The 20,157-nt window shown below is 41.8% G+C and overlaps 1 protein-coding gene across 13 annotated transcripts in view; it reads right to left on the bottom strand.

Annotated features, from left to right (window-relative positions):
* RNF38 (ring finger protein 38) overlaps positions 1-20,157 on the bottom strand; it is a 128,043-nt gene that overhangs the window by 23,503 nt on the left and 84,383 nt on the right. For 7 of the 13 annotated variants that reach the window (XR_012621780.1, XM_074813524.1, XM_074813536.1 and 4 more), the window contains 2 exons: positions 8,400-8,593; positions 716-929 (listed from right to left, as the gene is read on the bottom strand). Coding sequence is in view for 12 of the 13 variants with exons in the window: in XM_074813524.1 (XP_074669625.1) it covers positions 716-929; positions 8,400-8,593 (408 nt within the window). In the remaining variant the exon portion in view is untranslated. Of the gene's footprint in view, positions 1-715; positions 930-6,579; positions 6,668-8,399; positions 8,594-10,516; positions 10,640-19,234; positions 19,548-20,157 lie in introns of those variants that run through there. The other 6 variants (XM_074813529.1, XM_074813526.1, XM_074813531.1 and 3 more) reach the window with 3 other exon arrangements.

The raw sequence follows: 20,157 nt of genomic DNA, 5'->3' as shown, positions 1-20,157 counted from the left end.
GTACTTGTGCTGCAGTCTGCTGATTTAACAAACAACAACAAAGGTTACATCAGTAGGACAACTTCTTTTACAGGTCCTCTATATCCGTTGCTGTCGCAGAGAGAAATTATTTATTTTCTGGACCAACCACATTATCTGAATTTTTCATGTCATTTAAGGAGTTGATTAGGCTTGGATGGCTAATTTGGTTATGCGACAATACTATCATGAGTTCTGCTGTTCTGTAGGCAGCCAATTATAAGCATTATGAGTTTTACTTCTAAATAATGTATTTTAACTATCTGAAGATGCCTAAGCTAAGGAGAGGTATTTCACATGAAATACAGTACATTCTTAATTATCATATCACATCTTTATCATGTTAAATTAACTTCAGAAGCAACATAACTGCATTTCAAAGGTTTGGGCCAGAGGCCTATAGAACTATACCAATACATGCATTGACGAATTGTTAAATATCAATCTTCTTTATTAAAAGTCTGGACTTTCTTTTTGCTTTTTTCACTGCCTACTGCAGTGCTCCATACACCAGTAATATCTAACAGGAAAAATGCTCTGTAAGATGGCCAATGGCATTTAGCGTTATATGATTTTCATTGCCAACTAATTTGGGGAGGAGAGGGATCTTGAAGATTTGGGGGGAAAAAAAAAAAACGCTAAACAAACCAAACCCCGCATCTTCAAAACCCTTCTGTTTGTACTCTAAAACTCTTACCTGATCATGAATGTCAACCATCACTGCATTCTGCTGTGGTGGGTGAGCAGCTGGATGCAACATACGAGGAGATACATTTGGTGGGTGAAAGGCTCGGGGCTCTTCTATTGCTTGCTGCTGTCCATAGGAGAGATGGTGATAGTTTTCATCCTGGCTGATGGAATTATGTCTAGACAAGCGATCTCTCCTTGTTCTCTGACGTCGAATAGGAGGACTGGAAACACATTAAAAAAATTAGAGATTATGTAAGTGACACAAATCCTTCTTAATAACTAAAACCACAAGACAGTCAAGTATCAAGAAATTTTTTTACACTGGAAAGTTTTACTAGAACAGGTTTGTTAGACTGAAATAAAACTTCTTTCTGACAAAATTACTAAAAGCCTTAGAAATTACACTTTTTTCAACACAGTGCATAACACTTTTTTCAGCATGCTTAACAGAGCATAGCTTAATACTGCAAAGGAAACCAAGAGAACTCTTACTTAAATAGCAACCTGTTAAAAAAAGGCACTTGGATTGCAAAGCTCAAAAGTCAAGATAGCAAACTTCAAGAGATTTCCATGCATTTATTCCAGGTAAAAATCCTTCATTACATGATCATAGATTTTCCCAGGGTCCTTCATCCAACCAGGTCACAGAATGGTTGCTCACTTAGTGAGGCAGACAAAGCAGTAGATTCCTCTGAAGAAATAAATGAATTTTCCAGTTCTAAATAACTGAGTGCATCATAGAACTCTGTCCAGAAGACCCCAGGAAATTGTGATTGTGGTAATCTTTCTTTTCTGGAATGCAGAACTGTTGTGTAGATTGATTTAGACCAGAGCACCTACTGGTTTTGGGTAACTAATCTACAGGCATAGGATTTGATTACATATTCTTATCTAACTGTGTGTATGTTCTGAGCAGAGCTGCTATTATCTTGAGCCGCGATTTCTATAAATCAGAGACTAGCGGTTCAGGTTCAACACTCAGAAAATGAGGTACACACAGGTAATAAACTCACTATTAGAAGTTTTGATTAAGTCACTTCTTTTATTTGTAAGTGGAAAGAACTGAAAGCACAAAACCATCCCCCCAGTACTTTCAATGCCTATCTTCCAATCTGCGCAACACATAAATTACAGGTCCCAGAAGCAACAGCAAATTAAAGCTACATGGGACAAAATGGTTTCCCACTTATGGAACAGGCTGAAGGAACCAAACTGCAGAGACACAAGAAGGGTCTGTGACCGTTAGAACATGTCTTCTCCAACAGTGCGTGGAAAAGAACTCAGGATTCTTCACTCTCACTATTCCCATAGCTATTACCAAATAAAAATCAAATGGTGGTCAATGGAGCTAAATCCAGCTGGTGGCTGGTCACAAGTGGTATTCCTCAGGGCTCGGTGTTGGGACCATTTCTGTTCAACATCTTTATTGATGATCTTGATAAGGACATAGAGTGTATCATCAGTAAGTTCGCAGATGACACTAAATTAAGCGGGCATGTCAATCTGCATGAAGATAGGGAGGGTCTACAGAGAGACTTGGATAGGTTGGATCGGTGGGCCAACGTTCAACAAGGCCAGATGTCAGGTCGTGCACTTGGGCCACAACAACCCCACGCATCACTACAGGCTTGGGGAGGTGTGGCTGGAGAGCTGTCTGCAAGAGAAGGATCTGGGGGTTCTAACTGACAAGCAGCTGAACATGAGCCAGCAGTGTGCCCAGGTGGCCAAGAAAGCCAACGGCATCTTGGCTTGTATTAGAAATAGTGTGACCAGCAGAAGTAGGGAGGTGATAGTCCCCCTGTACTCTGCACTGGTGAGGCCACACCTGGAGTATTGTGTCCAGTTTTGGGCACCTCAATAAGAGAGAGATATCGAGGTGGTGGTGTGAGTGCAGAGGAGGGCAACTAAGCTGGTGAAGAGCCTGGAGAACAGATCTTATGAGGAGCGATTGAAGGAGCTGGGACTGTTTAGTTTGAGGAAGAGAAGGCTGAGGGGAGACCTCATCACTCTCTACAACTACTTGAAAGGACATTGTAGAGAGGTTGGTGCTGGTCTCTTCTCACAGGTAATTAGTGACAGAACAAGAGGGAATGGCTTTAAACTGCAACAGGGGAGGTTTAGACTGGACACTAGGAAAAAATTTTTCACAGAAAAATTCAGTGGAATAGGCTGCCCAGGGAGGTGGTGGAGTCACGTCCCTGGATATGTTTTAAGGGTCATTTAGATGACATGTTGGGGGATATAGTGTAGGGGAGAACTTGTAGAGTAGGGCTGATGGTTGGACTCGATGATCCCAAGGGTCTTTTCCAACCTGAATGATTCTCTGAAATAAACCTGAAACCTGTTGGCAAATCCCAGACATTCCTCAAATTAAATCCAACTTTTGTGTTGTATGAAACAGACATACTCTGGGAAAGGGGGAGCATACTACCAGCTATTCAGATGCTACTGTGAGTATATGATACAATGTCTCAAGCCACTATTTTTCTGCCCTACTACATAGGGATGTTATGCCATTATTGCCTGCCTGAGAACAGAAACAACACAGTCAGGCATAAGCAATTCAGGAGGTTCCTGGAACACGTTGATAACTGCCCTCTTCAAGTGACAGAGGAGTCAACGAGGAGAGGTGATATGCTGGATCTTATTCTCACCAACAAGGAGGGGCTGGTGGGGATTGTGGAGCTCAAGGGCAGCCTTGACTGCAGTGACCATGAAATGGTGTTCAAGACCTTATGGAAGCAAAGAGGGTGCACAGAAGCTCAGTACCCTGAACTTCAGGAGAGCAAATTTTGGCCTCTTCATGGATCTCCTTGGCAGAGTAGCATAGGATAAAGCCCTGGAGGGAAGACGGGCCCGAGAAAGCTGGTTAATACTGAAGTATCACCTCCTCCAAGCTCAGAAGTGATGCATCCTGACAAAGAGGAAGTCACATAAGAAAACTAGGAGGCCTGCATGGATGAAAACAAGCTCCTGGACAAGCTCAGACACAAAAAGGAAGCCTACGGAGGGTGATAGCAAGGACAGATAGCCTGGGAGGAATACAGAGAAACTGTCCCGAGCAGCCAGGGATCAGGTGAGGAAGGCCAAAGCCCTGATGGAATTAAATCTGGCCAGGGACATCAAGGGCAACAAGGAAAGCTTCTATAGGTATGTCGGCACTAAAAGGAAGGCTAGGGAAAATGTGGTCCCTCTCCAAAAGGAAACGGGGGACCTGGTTACCCAGTATATGGAGAAGGCTGAGGCCTCAGTCTTCAACTGCAAGTGCACCAGCCACACCACCCAAGACACAGAAGGCAATGGCAGGGTCTGGGAGAATGAAGAACTGCCTACTGTAGGAGGAAATCAGGTTTGAGACCATCTAAGGAACCTGAAGGTGCACAAGTCAATGGGACCTGATGAGACGCATCCACAGGTCTCGAGAGAACTGGCAGATGAACTGGCTAAGCCACTATGCACCATATTTGAGAAGTCATGGCAGTCCAGCGAAGTTCCCACTGACTGAAAATGGGGAAACATAACCCCCATTTTTCAAAAGGGAAAAAAGGAAGACCCAGGGAACCAAAGGCCAGGCAGTCTCACCTCTGTTTCCAGTAAGATCATGGTGTGGATCCCTCCTGGAAACTATGCTGGGTAACATGGAAAATAAGGAGGTCATTGGTGACAGCCAGCATGGCTTCACTAAGGGCACATCACGCCTGACAAATTTGGTGGCCTTCTACAATGGTGTTACAGCACTGGTGGATAAGGGAAGAGCAACTGACACCATCTAGCTGGAATTGTGCAAACCACTTGGTGCTGTCCACTACAACATCCTTGTCTCTAAATTGGAAAGACATGGACTTGGCAGATGGACCACTCAGTGGATAAGGAATTGGCTGATTGGTTGCACTCAAAGAGTTGCAGTCAACAGCTCGATGTCCAAGTGGGAAGCAGCAACGAGTGGCATTCCTCAGAAGTCACTACTGGGACTAGTGCTGTTTAACATCCTTATTGGAGACATGGACAGTGCACCTTCAGCAAGTTTGCCAATGACACCAAGCCATGTGGTGTGGTCAACATACTGGAGGGAAGGCATGGCATCCAGAGGGACCTTGATAGGCTTGAGAGGTGAGCCCATGCAAACCTCATGAAGTTCAACAAGGCCAAGTGCAAGGTCCTGCACATGGGTCAAGGCAATCCCATGCACACATACTGGCTGGGAGATGAGTGGATTGAAAGCAGACCTGTGGAGAAGAACTTGGGGGTATCAGTGGATGAAAAAATGAGTATGAGCTAGCAATGTGTGCTTGCAGGCCAGAAAGCCAACTGTATCCTGGGCTGCACCAAGAGAAGGACGGCCAGCAGGTCGAGGGAGGGGATTCTCCCCCGCTACTCTGCTCTCATGAGACCCCACCTGGAGTACTGTGTTCAGTTCTTCTGGACCCCCAACATGAAAAGGACGTGGACTTGCTTGAGCAGGTCCGAGGAGGGCCACAAAGATGATCACAGGGCTGGAGCACCTCCCATATGAGGACAGGCTAAGAGAGTTGGGGTTGTTCAGCCTAGAGAAGAGAAGGCTCTGCGAAGACCTCATAGTGGACCTTCTAGTAAGTAAAGAGAGCCTAGAGGAAAGATGGGGAGGGACTCTTTTACCAGGGAGTGTAGTGGTAGGACAGGGGGTAACAGTTTTAAACTGAAAGAGGGTAGATTTAGATTAGATATAAGGAAGAAATTCTCTACTGTGAAGGTAGAGTGTTTTTATTAAATTAATGTAGTTACCATTCTCCACAAAAAGCAAAACTTTTCCTATGCAGAGTTAGAAAGAAACTATATTTTTCAGAGCATCCACATACCTGTGTATGGAAATGCCCTTGGAAATGAATTCAGAAGAACTGTCAAGACATGGTTCTAAATTATTATTCAATGTCAGTAATGAACTTGTGCTTGAAGTCTTTAAGAAATAGCCACAACAATTCTCCTCTGGTTGTACACACACAGTATAAACATGGTAAATGCCCTGTTAAAACCAAGAGGCAGGATGGAAGCAGTGAAAAAACTGCAGGAATTTCTATCCTTAGGTAGTAACAACCATCAAAAGGTATCCATAACTACAGAGTTAATATTTGCATATCTTAGTATTTTCTAACAAGGATGATTTCTTTGCAGTAACACATTCTTAAATCCCGTTAGTTCAGAATTACATCTAAGACAAGGAAGAAAGGAAGCACAGATGAAACGTGAGGCACAGCAATGGTTCAGATCTTTCCATTTCACAAGTACTGGTAAAGACAAATTGGAATGGCAGTCTGTTTCATATAGGCATGCATTATACTGCTACATTAACAATTCATCTGTACCATAAGTAGCTGGACAAAAATAACATCTTTCTGCAGATTCATACCAGAAGGATACATTTTTAAACACAGTATTTATTTGCTTACAATGAATCTGGAAAAAAAACCCACAGTGAATTAGGGCACTGTTATGCGAAGCACAGTACAAAATCCCTGATACAAAGAGATAAGGTCTAAATAGTAACCCAGACAATGGAAAAAACCCAGATAATAAAAAAACCAGCACAGCCTGTGCTGACCAACAGGAGTGAACTGGTAGAACAAAACAGTTAATGTTAATGACGGTGGGTCAGAAGGATGTCCACACTACACGCACTTCAGAGGTTTTGTTAGCACCTGCCCTATTCTATTCCCTTGAGCTGAATGACCATTTGCAACCGGAGTGCACCTTTTGCCTTATCTTCATCTGAAAACCTCATTAACTCTGAGACCACTCTGTGATGGGGAGAGAGAAAACAAAGCAGGAAAAACAGGAAATTGGTTTCAAAAGCACATGCATAACCTCATCTAAAGCATTAATAACAGATGCACTCACAATGATCTTAAGGAATCAAGCTTTGATCCATGAGAGTGGTTATTAGTTCTGATATGGCTCCAGAGCATTCTAAGACTCAAAAAGACTCCTGCAAAATAAGAGACATATATATGTGTTGTTCTCCCTAGCAATCCTGTTCTAGGAGAGGAGACTGGGTGCAGTACTACTCTGGAACTGACCTAGAGCCAGCTCAAGTGCAATAGTGAACCCAAGCTGAATGCCCTGACTCAAGTGCAGGGAAACAAAGTACTGACACATTCAAATGTCTCAGATTAGAGCAAAAGCAGGTGTTATTACCAAAGAGCAGGTGAGCTAGCCCTAGAAAGATTAACACTTTTTGTCCACAGTGCTGCAGACAACCTAACAACTCCTGTCAGACTGAAGATGGTTCTGCACTGAGATGTCTCTCATTTGCAGCACAGTTTACTTGCAAGCCACAGGCCACTACCGCAGTAACACTACACTGCATTTGAATGTCTTGTCACTTGCCCCATGCACATTAATCTCCTACACATTCCATTCTTCTCCTTCATCCAACAGTATACCCAAACCGTCTAGATGCAACTATCTGGCATTTAGCTTGTTAAGCACTCTACTTCCTCTGCAGCTGTTAACGAACTTTGCAAGAAATCTGTGTAGGCTGGCTGGACACCAAACAAAAATGGCCACATGCAGAATATTCTAGGCATCTCAGTTCAAATCATTTCAAGGTAAAAAACAGTTTGTGGACCAAGTGCCCCTGTAGAGCACCCCTGTATCAAACTGTACAAAAGACCTAACATTCTGTCTTCACAGTAACTCTGCAAGTTCACAATTCAACATCTTACTTAAGTTTGACAAGCTGTTTCAACAGCTGTGTATTTTGAATGCCACTGACTGAAAGTTTTCAGATTCACAGACTTGAAGCAAATATACAAAACTAGCACGTTTTAAAGTCTCTTGCTTCAGAACTACCCCTGACTGATCATGGTTGACAAATTTGATTTGTGAAAGAACACCAGTTACATATTTCTTAAGTCTAATATTTTATATTCATGAAAAAGCACACACCTCAATTTTAGTACAAACCAAGCCACAATATTTCTCAGAAGCAAACAAATTCACAGTGTGTTTTAACTTGCATTAGATGACTCAGCATTTTTGAGGCAGAATGTGAGGCAATGAAAGCTTGTGTTCTAGATAATTAGTTTAAGTAGAATAGTAAAGAAGTCTGTGGTTTTATGCTTTCTTTTACTATCATCCATCCAGGCACCAGTTCAACCTGGCCATCCCAATCTCTGCTCTTCCATGACCATTGGAACTTCTTCCCAAATCTCTGCTCTGAGACGTTAATGAGCCACAAGCTGAAACCAACATGAAAATCTAACTCCTACTACATATGAATAACCCATCTCAACAATGACACCATGTTAACCTTCTCGCTCTCCCCAGTCAGTACCCCTCATCTTTATTAAGATTTTTTTATGTATGAAAATAATTGTGACTGCAGTGAAAATTACAGTACTACATCAATAACTCTTAATATCTTTAAAAGTATCCTGATGAGACTTTTCCTCGCATTTTTCCAAATGCTTATTGCTCCAGTGTAAAGTGAAACAGGCTCATAAGTAAAATGGTTAATGAGTACTCCTTTCCTCAAGTTGACTCTTCATACAAATTACAGGAAGATGCACCAACCTGAATTACTTCCACTAACTTTTCAGTTACAACTATAATAACTTACAGCTCAAAGGAAACATTAAAATGTTTACCATGTGTGATCTAATCAGTGCTGTAAGAAACACACCTCCCTTGACCTGAAATCAGGACAGCTTGCTTACCTCCTCCTGTTTCGTGCAGGTGTGTTGCATCGTTCCCCTGAGAAGTGATGTTGGTTGGGCCGAGCCAAAGGAGGCTGCCTATTTGATGTCATCTCCCATGGTCGCATTGGTGGTGACGGGGCCGGTGATGCTGCTGTATAGTCAAAGACTGAATGGGAAAGGCGCTGTCGCTTGGGACTAGGACTGTCTTCGCTCTATGCCAGTGCACAAAAAAAAACAAAACAAAACCAAAACCCACCTCCAGATAAGTGAATTACAATCCATACTTCCGTATTGCTTTGCAGCTAGCATTAGGAATGACTTACTGAAGACTGCACTAAAACAACATGAAATTTAACACCTCAAGTAGTTGACTATTTTTTACCTTTATAACACAGATTTGTGATGTCTCCCTAACCCCTAAAAGAATTACTGCTAAATTATATTTTAGCAGCATTAAAAGATAAAAATTCTAACATCCATGCAAAACCAAAACTATATCAGAAAAGAAAACAGCATGAAGAAAATAAGGCAAAACCTATTTTACATACCTCCTGCCCTAACATTTATAGGCTACAGAAGCATAAAAGGATGTATAAGCAGAGTCTTCTCAACAATGGAATCTGTACTTGTCAGTAAGCAGATGTCACACAGAGCATGCGCTCTGCATTGTATCCCCTTCCTATCAGGTCTGTACTTACACAGCTAATCAGACATTTGCTCTGGACTGCAGCCTATTTTAATTCTGCTAGCTCAGCAGAGGTGCTTCATCCTTCTACTGATTAGTACAATAATGGTCATTGAAAAGTACTTACAACCTGAAAAAAACCTAATCACCAACCTCTGGTTATGTCCGCGTACTTCACTAAAATTCTGCAGGAACTACATAGTGTGTAAAGTTTTCAGTGCTAGTGATATGAAGGCCATTCACCTCCAGGTAATGTTCTCCCAGTTGGCTCCAAACACAAGTAACTACCGCTCCCCTTCATTGTGTGTCCATGATATTGAATCATTGAACAGAGCTGTCATTCCTCTCAGAAGTTCCCTCAAGTGTCTCTGAATCCAGCAGTAAATGCAATAAACATCCCTCCCCTTCACCCCACTATTCTGTCAAAATTATAACATGTCATGCTGTTAACAAGGATAACAACTGAAAATATAGAAAAATATATGTTCTACTCCAGAGCTCACCAACTGCACACAGAAAAACTAAAAGCAACACATGAACTACCACACTGAATCCATCCTTGAGTCCAAATACCACAGAGAATTCTCTGACAGAACACTCCTGGTGCAAGACAAATTGTAGTGTTACGCCACTCTTCAGTTTGTCCGCTCACGCCATCACTTCATTTCAGTCCACCACAGCATTATTTCAATTAACTGAAATGACCCCAAATTTGCATTTAATTGCACATGATTGATGCAGAGAAAACTAAACTTGTCTGCAATGGCTTTGTATTCCTAAACCACCCCTTGAAGAGCCTGGTAATCCACAGACTGTTAAAGGTCTTATTTCAGATTTACTTGTAGACTAGACTATGGACCTCTTCTGGTTCTTAGGTGCCTGTCATTTTCTGAACACTATCACTTGCTTCTTGGTAGGTTACCACTGACACATAGCTTGTTCTCCAGTGTTCTTTCCAGTGTAAGCACACTCTTTTTTAACACCTAAACATTCTGTCCAAGTGTTTAAGAGAAAAATGGTATTTTTAATCCCTTTTGACTTGTGGCCATTTTTACTACATTTCACTCCTTTCCAGCCACATGCTTTCAAATACTTTAAACAAACTGCAGTTTTCCCCTACTACACCTTTTCTCAAGCAGTCACTAGTAACGATTAAGGAGCAGAAAAGGGACAAATCAAAAAAAAACCCCAACGCCCAAAAAACCCAACAAAAGCATAATTATAAAGTAAATGGGGGTGTCCATTTTTAATTTAATATGTTAGATGTAGAACTATTAACATGGTTTCCTTAGGGAAACTGGCTGACAATGCATTATCTGCTTGTTGCACAATCTCTTTTGAAACTGGCTGACAATGCATTATCTGCTTGTTGCACAATCTCTTTTGAACTCCTTAACCAACTGCACTTGTATTTTTTAGAGAAAAAATAGGTCAAAAGATAGGTATGCACCTGAAGTTCATGGAAGTAGATGTGCAGGCAACAGGTGACTCTTCCAGAAGGCAGCCTGCCCTCAGGAGCTCAGCACCAAAAAACTGGAAGAGATACCTTAGAAGTGCCTTGAGAGCAAAGCTTCTGCGAAAATATGCATTTTGTTAGATTTCGGAGAACCTTGCCAAAGGACAAATCATAAAGAAACTGTGCTACATTTGTTCTGCCATTCAGAGTTGCTTATTTAATCTGTTTTAATGTTGTCATAGAACGAGCCAGAGGGAAGGATGATTTGTGGCCCAAGCTGGATGGAGCTTTCAGGACGGGAGAATTTTTTACATCATGGTGACTGTCTATTCAAAGACAAACAGAGGTAATAAAAACGCAGGTAGATAAGGTATGCTGGAGTCCTGGGTGTGCATAAGGAAAAGACAAATGAAGGAAGGAAACACAGGGTTTAGTGAAGCTGGCAGAAAACAAAACACTGATACAACAAAATAACCACTGCTGTCCTGCTACATTCTATACATGCCTTTGGCTGGGGATCTCTTACTACTACTGCCCTAATTTAAACGTGGCACCTTTCCCAAGCATGAACACTAATATATCCTGCCCTGCAGAAAGCAGTCTACTTCTGAAAAACAGTTGACTGTTTTTCCTTTTATATGTGGAGTTCACCACTTCAAAGACTGTGGAGATGCAAACTGCTAAGTAGTTAGCCTTCATTATCATTCCAAATTACTAATTTACCTATTTCAAACTCCATAAGAAGTGCTAATTGCCCTCTGTACTAAGGAAGAGTATTTTCACTCAAAATTGTTTCCCACTAGAAAGAAAATAAAGATAAAATCTTTTTTTAAAACTATATATAAGTATGGATTTAAAATGTAATTATGCCCTTTTCTGTACTGAAAAAGAAGTAACCTGAAGCTAAACTAAACTTATTTGCAAACGGTTATCATAGAGAAACCCCAAGACAAACCTAAACTCAAGTAAGACTTGGTGTTTTATCTTAGTTTTTGTTAAGAAACCAATTCTCATGTGATGATTGTAGCAAGGTAATACTAGCATGTGGGAAAGTACAGGGACCTGATGACAGACACATATCCTGTATAATTTAAGATTTGTTTTCATGTCATTTTCAACAAGCATGTAAAATAACTAGATACTGCCAGTATAATTTTGCAATCTACATTATCATTGGTCATTAAGTTAAATAGTTTATTTGTGGAATACGATACTTTCAGCAATGACAGTAGCTCCTCAAATCCCCAAACCACTCTAGCTGCATCTTGCTAATACCCAAAACATTCTCTGGGACTACTGCTGCTTTTACAGTCGTCATACTATGTATTTTTCTCGTGCCTAACAGGCAACAAGAACAGAATGTCTGACAGCTATCAAGAACATTGTATCTCGTTTTTAACTAACAAGGTAAAAGCACTACCTTACTTTAAATATTAATTCAACAAAAAGAGCATGATGAACAGAAATACAGATTACTTCATATTTAAAGGAAACAATAGCAGGACAAAGGCATCAGATTGCTACTAGTAACAGAAGAAACATGTCAGGACACTAAAACCCTAGAAGTCAGCATTCCACAAACATCCCCAGCACAGTTTTGACTCATTTTCATCTGTATACCCTGCAAATTCTCCTAGTGTAATGGTAACAAAGGTGATTGAAGAGTATATCCATTTATCAAACATCCTTTAAAGGAAACATACTGCTAAAAAATATGTAAATTTGTAAATTTTTTTATACTTCTGTATACATTTCTTGTAGTAAATTTTTGTAAGTTTTATTTAAATGCTCTTGCACTTCATTTGGGAAAGCCTGGATATCTTCACCAGGACAACACCCTTTGAGGTATTTCTTTTCCGTTCTCCTTTTTCAGTCAAATTATAAAGATTTGACTGAAACCATCACAGAAGGGAATTACTACCAAAACAATTGCTGCCAATATCTGAAAATCACTCTTCTCTCCAACCCTCTGCACATTCTCACTTAATGGTCCTGGGAAGTACAAGAAGAAAGTACTCCATACCCTCAATCTCAAATTTAGGGAATAAACTACATCTCTCCTGCAGCCCATGAAGACCTTTATTTTATAAGTAAATTGACACTTCAAGAGTATTTTCAGGCACAGCCTTCTCCTTAGAAGATTTTACACAGTAAGTACAATCTGATGGGTATACCCTATATAACCCTATCAGGCTGACTGGAAATCTGTAGCTGCATGTTCCCTTCTCATGAAGGCATACTGAAAAGGTACTGATTTTTCCCCTGATACAAAAAGTACAGAAAGTTATAGTTAAATTTGAAAATGCTTATAAGTCACCCAATGCACTAGTAAGAGCATTTTACATATCCTACCTGCAAAAGATCTACACACTCCAGCAACAGTAATCTGATTTACATTCCAACATTTTTACCACTCTGATCATACCTACAGTAATAGTAAATTCTTGGGCTGAACACACAGTTCTGTCCAAATGCAGTGGTTTATGCATAGGCCAGGACTAAGCTCATTTAAAGTACATTATATAGCTCAGGTCTAATAAGCTCTGAAAGAGCTGTGCCCCACCATCCTAGAACCAAAACAAAGAAAGTCACTTATGTGAGTGGATGGAGTCAGAGGCGCAAGTAGGTCTTGTAAGCATTGCCTTCTTCCATCTCACCCCCAGAAAGCAGCAGAGGCAGAAGTTTAACACAGGTGTGGCATTACAAGGTAGACTTACAAGCCAGTTCAGTGCAGAGCTGTATTTAACTAATCTGTTGCTCTTGGAACTGCACTATGCTGTGATTCTTTGTCATCAGGTGTCTCTGCACCACAGCATACCCTGGGTAATGTGTTTTTTTCCAATGTCTAACCACTCACCTAATCTGTCATTACACTCAACAGCAAAGAAATATGAAAGATATAATCTCTTTACCAGCCTGTCCCTCGCAAAACTTTATGAAGCCATCAACTAGCTCCAATGAAAACTAGTCAATGTCAAAAAAAAAAAAAAAACATTCTATTCTGACACCTTTTATGACAAAAAGTTAGTATCTGGTAAAGGGGGAAGAGAGAAGTGGTTATTCCTGCTCAGGAAAAGGTACACAAAGCTCAACTGTTATGTACTGTAATAAACACATGCTTACTGACCAACAACAAAAATGTACATGCAATTATAAACTAATTCAGGATGGGTATTAGAGACAGAGCTCTGGTCTTTACTGTAGTCTGTATATCAGAGAAGTGGGAGCATAAATCAGGCTGCAAAGAACACTGGTGTCTTGTTTCCAAACATGTTTTATTTCTGCTGCAAGAACCACAGCAGTTTATTTCCACAGAATTACTGTACATCAATTCTCCCGTTAAAATTCTCTGCATAAAACTTAGCTCACAGACCAAGACAATTTTCTGTATTTGTCTAAGATTTCCAAGCATCTTTTAAGCTACTGTCCTGGGTTTGGACGAGATAGAGTTAACTTTCACAAGAAGCTGGGAGGGGCCATAGCCAGGACAGCTGACCTGAACAAGCCAAAGGGATATTTGATACCATATGACATCATGCTCAGTATATAATTGGGGGAGCTGGCCAGAGGGAGGAGAGATTGCAGATCCGGAACTGGCTAAGCATCGGGTTCTGGGTGGTGAGCAGTTATGTTGTGCATCACTCGCTTTATACATTCTTTTATTACTATTACTATTATTACTACTTCTCTCCTTGTGTTGTCCTATTAAACTGTCCTTATCTTGACCCATGAAGTTTTACCCTTTTCCTCTGCTTCTCCTCCCTATCCCAGCACAGGAGGGGGGGTGGGGAAGAATAAGTGAGCAGCCATGTGGTGCTTAGTTGCCAGCCACAACAGCTGCCAAAAAACCCCACACACTGATTGTTTTCTTAACCTCTTTTTAAAAAGCAATGATAGAATCAAGAGCTAAAGTAAATACAACAAATATCCCACATCTGCATTTCAGTAAACATGTAATATTCGGCTCTCAAAATCTTACCTAAAATACCACTCAGAAGCAGTTCACAATTCACACAGAACCTTTTCATGCACTGTTAGCTCAGTAATATGCTGTAACCAATGCAATAAACTGTAGCAATTATTACCTAACTCAGATATTTTGACAGCCACAACCACTGTAGTAACTGACTACCTGAACTTTCAGCTTTTGTTACCTCAGGCCTTGAAGCATGTCACTGGCTACGTATGTACATGTAGAGTGATGCAATGGACTGTTTTTGATCAATTAACTATATTAGGCCTGAGAAGAATAAGTGTACAATGATGCTCACGGATGTTTCTACATTAAAAAGTTGCGAATATTAAAGGCGGAAATTTTTTGAGGAACCAAGCTTCACACAAAACCACTTATCTGAAAGATGCATCTGAGACAGACATGCACCAGCTCATGAAAAAAGGTCTTTGAAAAATCAATGCTAGCACACTGGTATTATTCCTTGGCAGTATTAAACAAGAACTGTAATTTTCCAAGGAAGCAGAGCTTTGCTTTAGAAATCTATGAAGTTTTCCTGCATTCAGAATCAAAACCCATGAGAGAAGCAAAAAACTGCATCAAAACGTTCTCTACTTTTCAATTTTTACATAAATGGTAAAATGTAGGTAATACTTATTAATATGAAAAAGGAAATAGCATTTTATCTGTCAGCTTCTGTGTGTGACTGGGATACTTATCAGAAGACTGTTTTTACCCACCTACAATTGCATTTCATCCACCTTTAATGTGTGAAAGTTAGGTTTAATCTGACAGCAAATGAAGGACAACATAGGCCACAAAAGCTGCGGCATTAATTACACCATCTTTCTCTATGTGCTGCAAGGCATCAAAGACAAAGTAGATTCCTTTTACAGACAAATTAATCTTAGGTCTGTTTTCCCCAGTCCTTGCCAGCAGTCTGCCAATCATTTACAAAAGCCAGCTGTCTAGATCTGCAAGCAAATTTTGGTTAAAACACTTTCACAGAAACACTGCCTAGTATGTAATTTCCAGAGCTAAGCCATCAGCCTGATTAATACCAAAATTATCTGTCCCCTCAAATGCACTTCAAAGAGCATTTTGTTTCCTCTCCCCACTCCAAAAACAGTATTTCCTGCCCATGTTTGGTACACATATGTGTTAACTGCATAAGAAACGTGGTTTGATCTTTATCTTTAGCCTAATTAAGGAAGTACTTTGGAGAAAGGTACTTGTAGTTAAAAATGAGTAACAAAACTAGTTATTTATACTACCTGCTGGTTTAGTGTATTGACAAGTCATCACTGTGCTAATACATCTCATGATTTTCCACCATGGTGACAGAGCTCTTGATCCCCTGCATACTGGAGACTGGGAATATAAACATCAGATCCCAAAGCAATAAAAGAAGCAGCAAGCAAAAGAAACATAAGATGCCTGTGAGAAGCAGGCACCTCCTGTGGGCCCAGGAATTCCTCCTGCAGAGTCCAGTGTGCTCAGGGAGCAGAGTGGTGGTGGTATTTCCATCCCAGGCTGAAGGTCACAGCTGCTGCTTTCCTGTTTGCAGGTTCAACCAATAGTAACCAGTTTGTAGGTTCAACCAGTAGTAAAACTGAGCATGTATTCCAGAAACAAAGAATGCAAAGGGCACTGACACAGCTGGTCACACGCAGTGCCACAGAAAAGGCATTGCCTTCCAACAGCACCCACATACAGGATGCACACAAACACAAGGACAGACAGCCAAGTCCCCTCCTCCTCATGGGCTGGCAGAGACAGAAGGTCAACAGTGCAGCACATACATGACACTCTCCAGGTTCACAAGCACATGCATGTTCATGAATACGCCAAGTACCATCACAGCCCCTTTGCCCATCTGGCAGTATCCCTGCCCCAATCCCAGGCCCCCTTACCCACACCATGGGTCTTCAACTCACCAGCTGGTCCAGCTTAGTGCTCATTACAGACACACAGCACTCACACATTTGTCCCACAAGCACGCCACACTTGCAGGTCCCCCAAAATACCAGCAGGGACGCTTGGTCTGCCTGACACCCCAGTCTGTTCCCAAGGCCCCCCTATTCACCAAGTGATCCAGCTTGAAGATGGCCAGCAAATACAAACATACCCCACCCACCTCCCTCCCTGCCCTGCAACAGCAGGTTTGGGAAGATACACTTACTCCCTACCAGCAGCCAGCACTAGGCACACAGGCTGTGACCTGTGGTCCCACCTCTGCCACCAACACTGAATCACTCGATCACCCTGGTCCCCCTAGTAGCTGGCTTTGGGGACACACACTGTTTCTGCTCCAGGAATTGTCAGCTGAGACACTCACCCACCCCAGTAGCTGGTACTTAGACCTCACTTGCTTCAGTAACTGACAGAGGCCAGGGGTGCCCACATCCCTGGTCTGACTCTAGTAGCTGGCACCCAGTCCACTCACATCAGTAGCTGGCACTATAAAGACTGTAGGAAACCAGTAAGATAATCCAGAGAGCTACAGCCCCTCCAACTCCTGACACTTAGACCCCCACTCGCTTCCATAGCTGGCACCACACACCTGGTGGTACCTACATCTCCAGTGAGACTCCAGTTGCTAGCCTAGTAGCTACTCAAGCTCGTCTCACTTAGCCCCTGCAGCACTCACACACATGGGATAAAGAGTGAGAGTACACAGAGAGACAGTTAAGAAAAGATATAATAAAGTAGGACAGACCAGTAATCAGGCCAGGGCTCAGCCACACAAGTGTAAAGACTGGCCACAGTTTACACATGATTGGCCCTTTTTCTGTCTGCCCCATTTTGTCTCTCTCCAACTCCCCTCACATTGCTTTAGGGCCTTAGGGTTAGGGGGTTAGGGTTAGTCATAGTCCCACTGACCCCCTCCAACATCCTGGACCTTCAAGTTTTCATCCTTATCAGTCACGAAGTCCTTGTTTGCATGCAGTTTCCTGATAGCCCATCAGTTAGTGCAACTGACCAGGTTTGTTTCCTGTCTTTTTCTCAATTGTCTGGCAGGTTTGTGTCTCTGTATACTGTGTTTATGGATTCCCCCTTTTCCTTATAATCCCATTCGACAAGATCTTTGACTAAATAATCTCACAGAAATAAACATTCCAACATTCCAGATACCCTCATCAACTAGTGACTGCCAGAGCTGGTCCTTGTTACTTACTCCCTTACTTTTTGTTGGTCAGCTTTGTGTCTCAAAATGTTCCTATTTATTTCCCCTTTTCTTATTATTCCCCTTTGGCACTGAAAAGGTCCTTGACCAGACACACTTACACAAATCACACTTACAGAAATCACACAACTCTTCCCCTCATGATACACAGAAAAAATGTAAGGATACTGTCAGGTACTACAGTCCAGGAAGAGTGACATGAAGGCTACCTCCGAAAACAGTAAAAACTAAGGAGAATACAGAAAAAAACCAGCAGCTCCTTACCCCGGTCCTAAACAAAAATATTTGACAAGTGTAGGGCACGAGAAAACTTTGTTATGGTAAAGCAGGATAGTTCACCTCCTCATCTGAGTATGAAGAGTCCCAAGCACATCTTATCTTGATGTTACAGTAACCTGGGATAGTTCACTTCCCCCAAATCTGCACCCACTTTTGCACATGCACCAACAATGGCAGCCAGCTGCAGATCTTGGAATTCGAACAGCAGCATGTGTACTACAGCAGTGAGTTCACTAATGAGCAAAACAGGACTTTGTACATGTATGACATGTTAATAAGCACAAGTTTTATCATCCACCCCTGCGGAGCCTTCCCTTGAGCTTCACTCCTGAGCAGGGCTCCACTGTGTCGTGTCCCCATTTGATTAGCATTGGTGTTCTGGGGCTCCCACTGTGTTAACACTAGGCTTTCACTAAGGTCAAAGCTTTCACTTACTGAGTGTTGTGCCTCACCCCTGTGGGATCCGCACCTACACTCTGCACGGTGAAAAAAGAAACAGGAGGAAAAATGCAGGATTCAGAACCCCTGCTTCAACCCACCACCATTCACATTGCCATTTTACCTGTTCTCATGAGTAAGAGAACATTTGGAACAGACATCATGACTTCTCTGGTAAGAACTGGAAAATTTGATGGCTGTTGATAATGAGCACAATCTGGTACAACAAAGTCGTAAAGTGGAGGGAAAGTGGGTAAATGGTGAGAAAATAAAAATTCTAATATTGCTGTCCACACCCTGCATCCTCCACACACCAAATACAAACCCTAGAATGTAAACATTCAAGACAACTGCTTTACAACGCATTAGATCTTTTCTAAGTCCTATTTAGATTTTACTGAAAAACATCACTACCATTACTACTCAGAACCATTTCTTTCTAGGTTTGATTTCAGAGTTGTGACCAAAAGACAACTTGGAAACATGGCTGGCTGGGCACATACAAGACAGCCCCTGACAAAGAAACACTAAGGTGATCTGAATTTGGTCGGCAAAGAAATACAGTCCTTCCCAAATCTGAAAGCTGGCTCAAACAAACCAGGTGGCTGAAAGGAAGGCCAAAATGAGCCAATTCTTGGGGTAGGTCCAAAAGTCCTAGGAGATAGCACCTGGAGTACTGTGTCCAGTTCTGGGCTCCCCAGCACAACACAGACATGGACATACTGGAGAAAGTCCAACAAAGGGACACTAAGATGGGACTAGAGCATCTCACAGACGAGGAAAGACTGAGAGAGCTGGGACTGTTAAGCCTGAAGAAGAGAAGACTTGGAGGGATCTTATCAATTCATACAAATACCTGAAGGGAGGCTGCAAAGAGGACAGAGACAGACTCTCTTCAGTGGTGCCCAGTGACAGGAGAAGAGGCAATGGGCACAAACTGAAACACAGGAGGCTCCATCTGAACATGAGGAAACACTTCTTTACTCTGTGAGGGTCACTGAGCACTGGCACAGGTTGCCCAGAGAGGTGGTGGAGTCTCCCTCCTTGGAGATCTTCAAAAGTTGTCTGGACATGGTCCTGGGCACCTGGCTCTAGGTGGCCCTGCTTGAGCAGGGGAGTTGGACCAGATGACCTCCGGAGATCCCTTCCAAACTCAGCCATCTGTGATTCTGCAACAGCACAAAGGAAAGCAGTAACTGATTTTCACTCTATGCTAAACACTAGGTTTTTAGAAGTGTTCTCCTGTAAAAGCAGTAAAGCACAACTCAAATAGTACTTTGAAGTAGATCTACCCTTGAGACACAAAGTACCCCTACGAGCATATATGCTTCCCTACTGAACTACAAAATACATCTGAGTATTTAAAATGGGATACCATTTCCTTCTGTGCTTCAGAAGAGACTGTCAATAGTTAAGCAAATCAATACGTAACTAGTACTTGGCATGAAAATTCCACAAATAGAGATCAAGAAACACTAAGGAACAGCATGACACTAGCTGTTCCTATGGCTGTAGCAAAAGGCACAGAAAAAAAAAGTAGTTCAGAAGAAAACCGCTCTTGGCACCATCTCTGTGGGATTAGGGAGAAAATACTCTGTATTCCAATTCCTAGAGATGTAAGAGTCCATAGCAAGGCACATCATTCTGAAAGGAAGCCTACAATGTTTCCTCCAACTTGCTTTTGAAGTATCACCATGTGGTAAGAAAAAACCTAGTAACTCCATCTTAAAATGGAAACCATCTACAATATCATGTCAAGTTGCCAGTATAAAATTTGCT

Source organism: Strix aluco, chromosome Z, assembly GCF_031877795.1.
Source record: "Strix aluco isolate bStrAlu1 chromosome Z, bStrAlu1.hap1, whole genome shotgun sequence".
NCBI classification, from domain to species: Eukaryota; Metazoa; Chordata; class Aves; order Strigiformes; family Strigidae; genus Strix; species Strix aluco.
The sequence above is the reverse complement of the archived record's forward strand: the minus strand, read 5'-3'. Positions and strand labels throughout refer to the sequence as shown.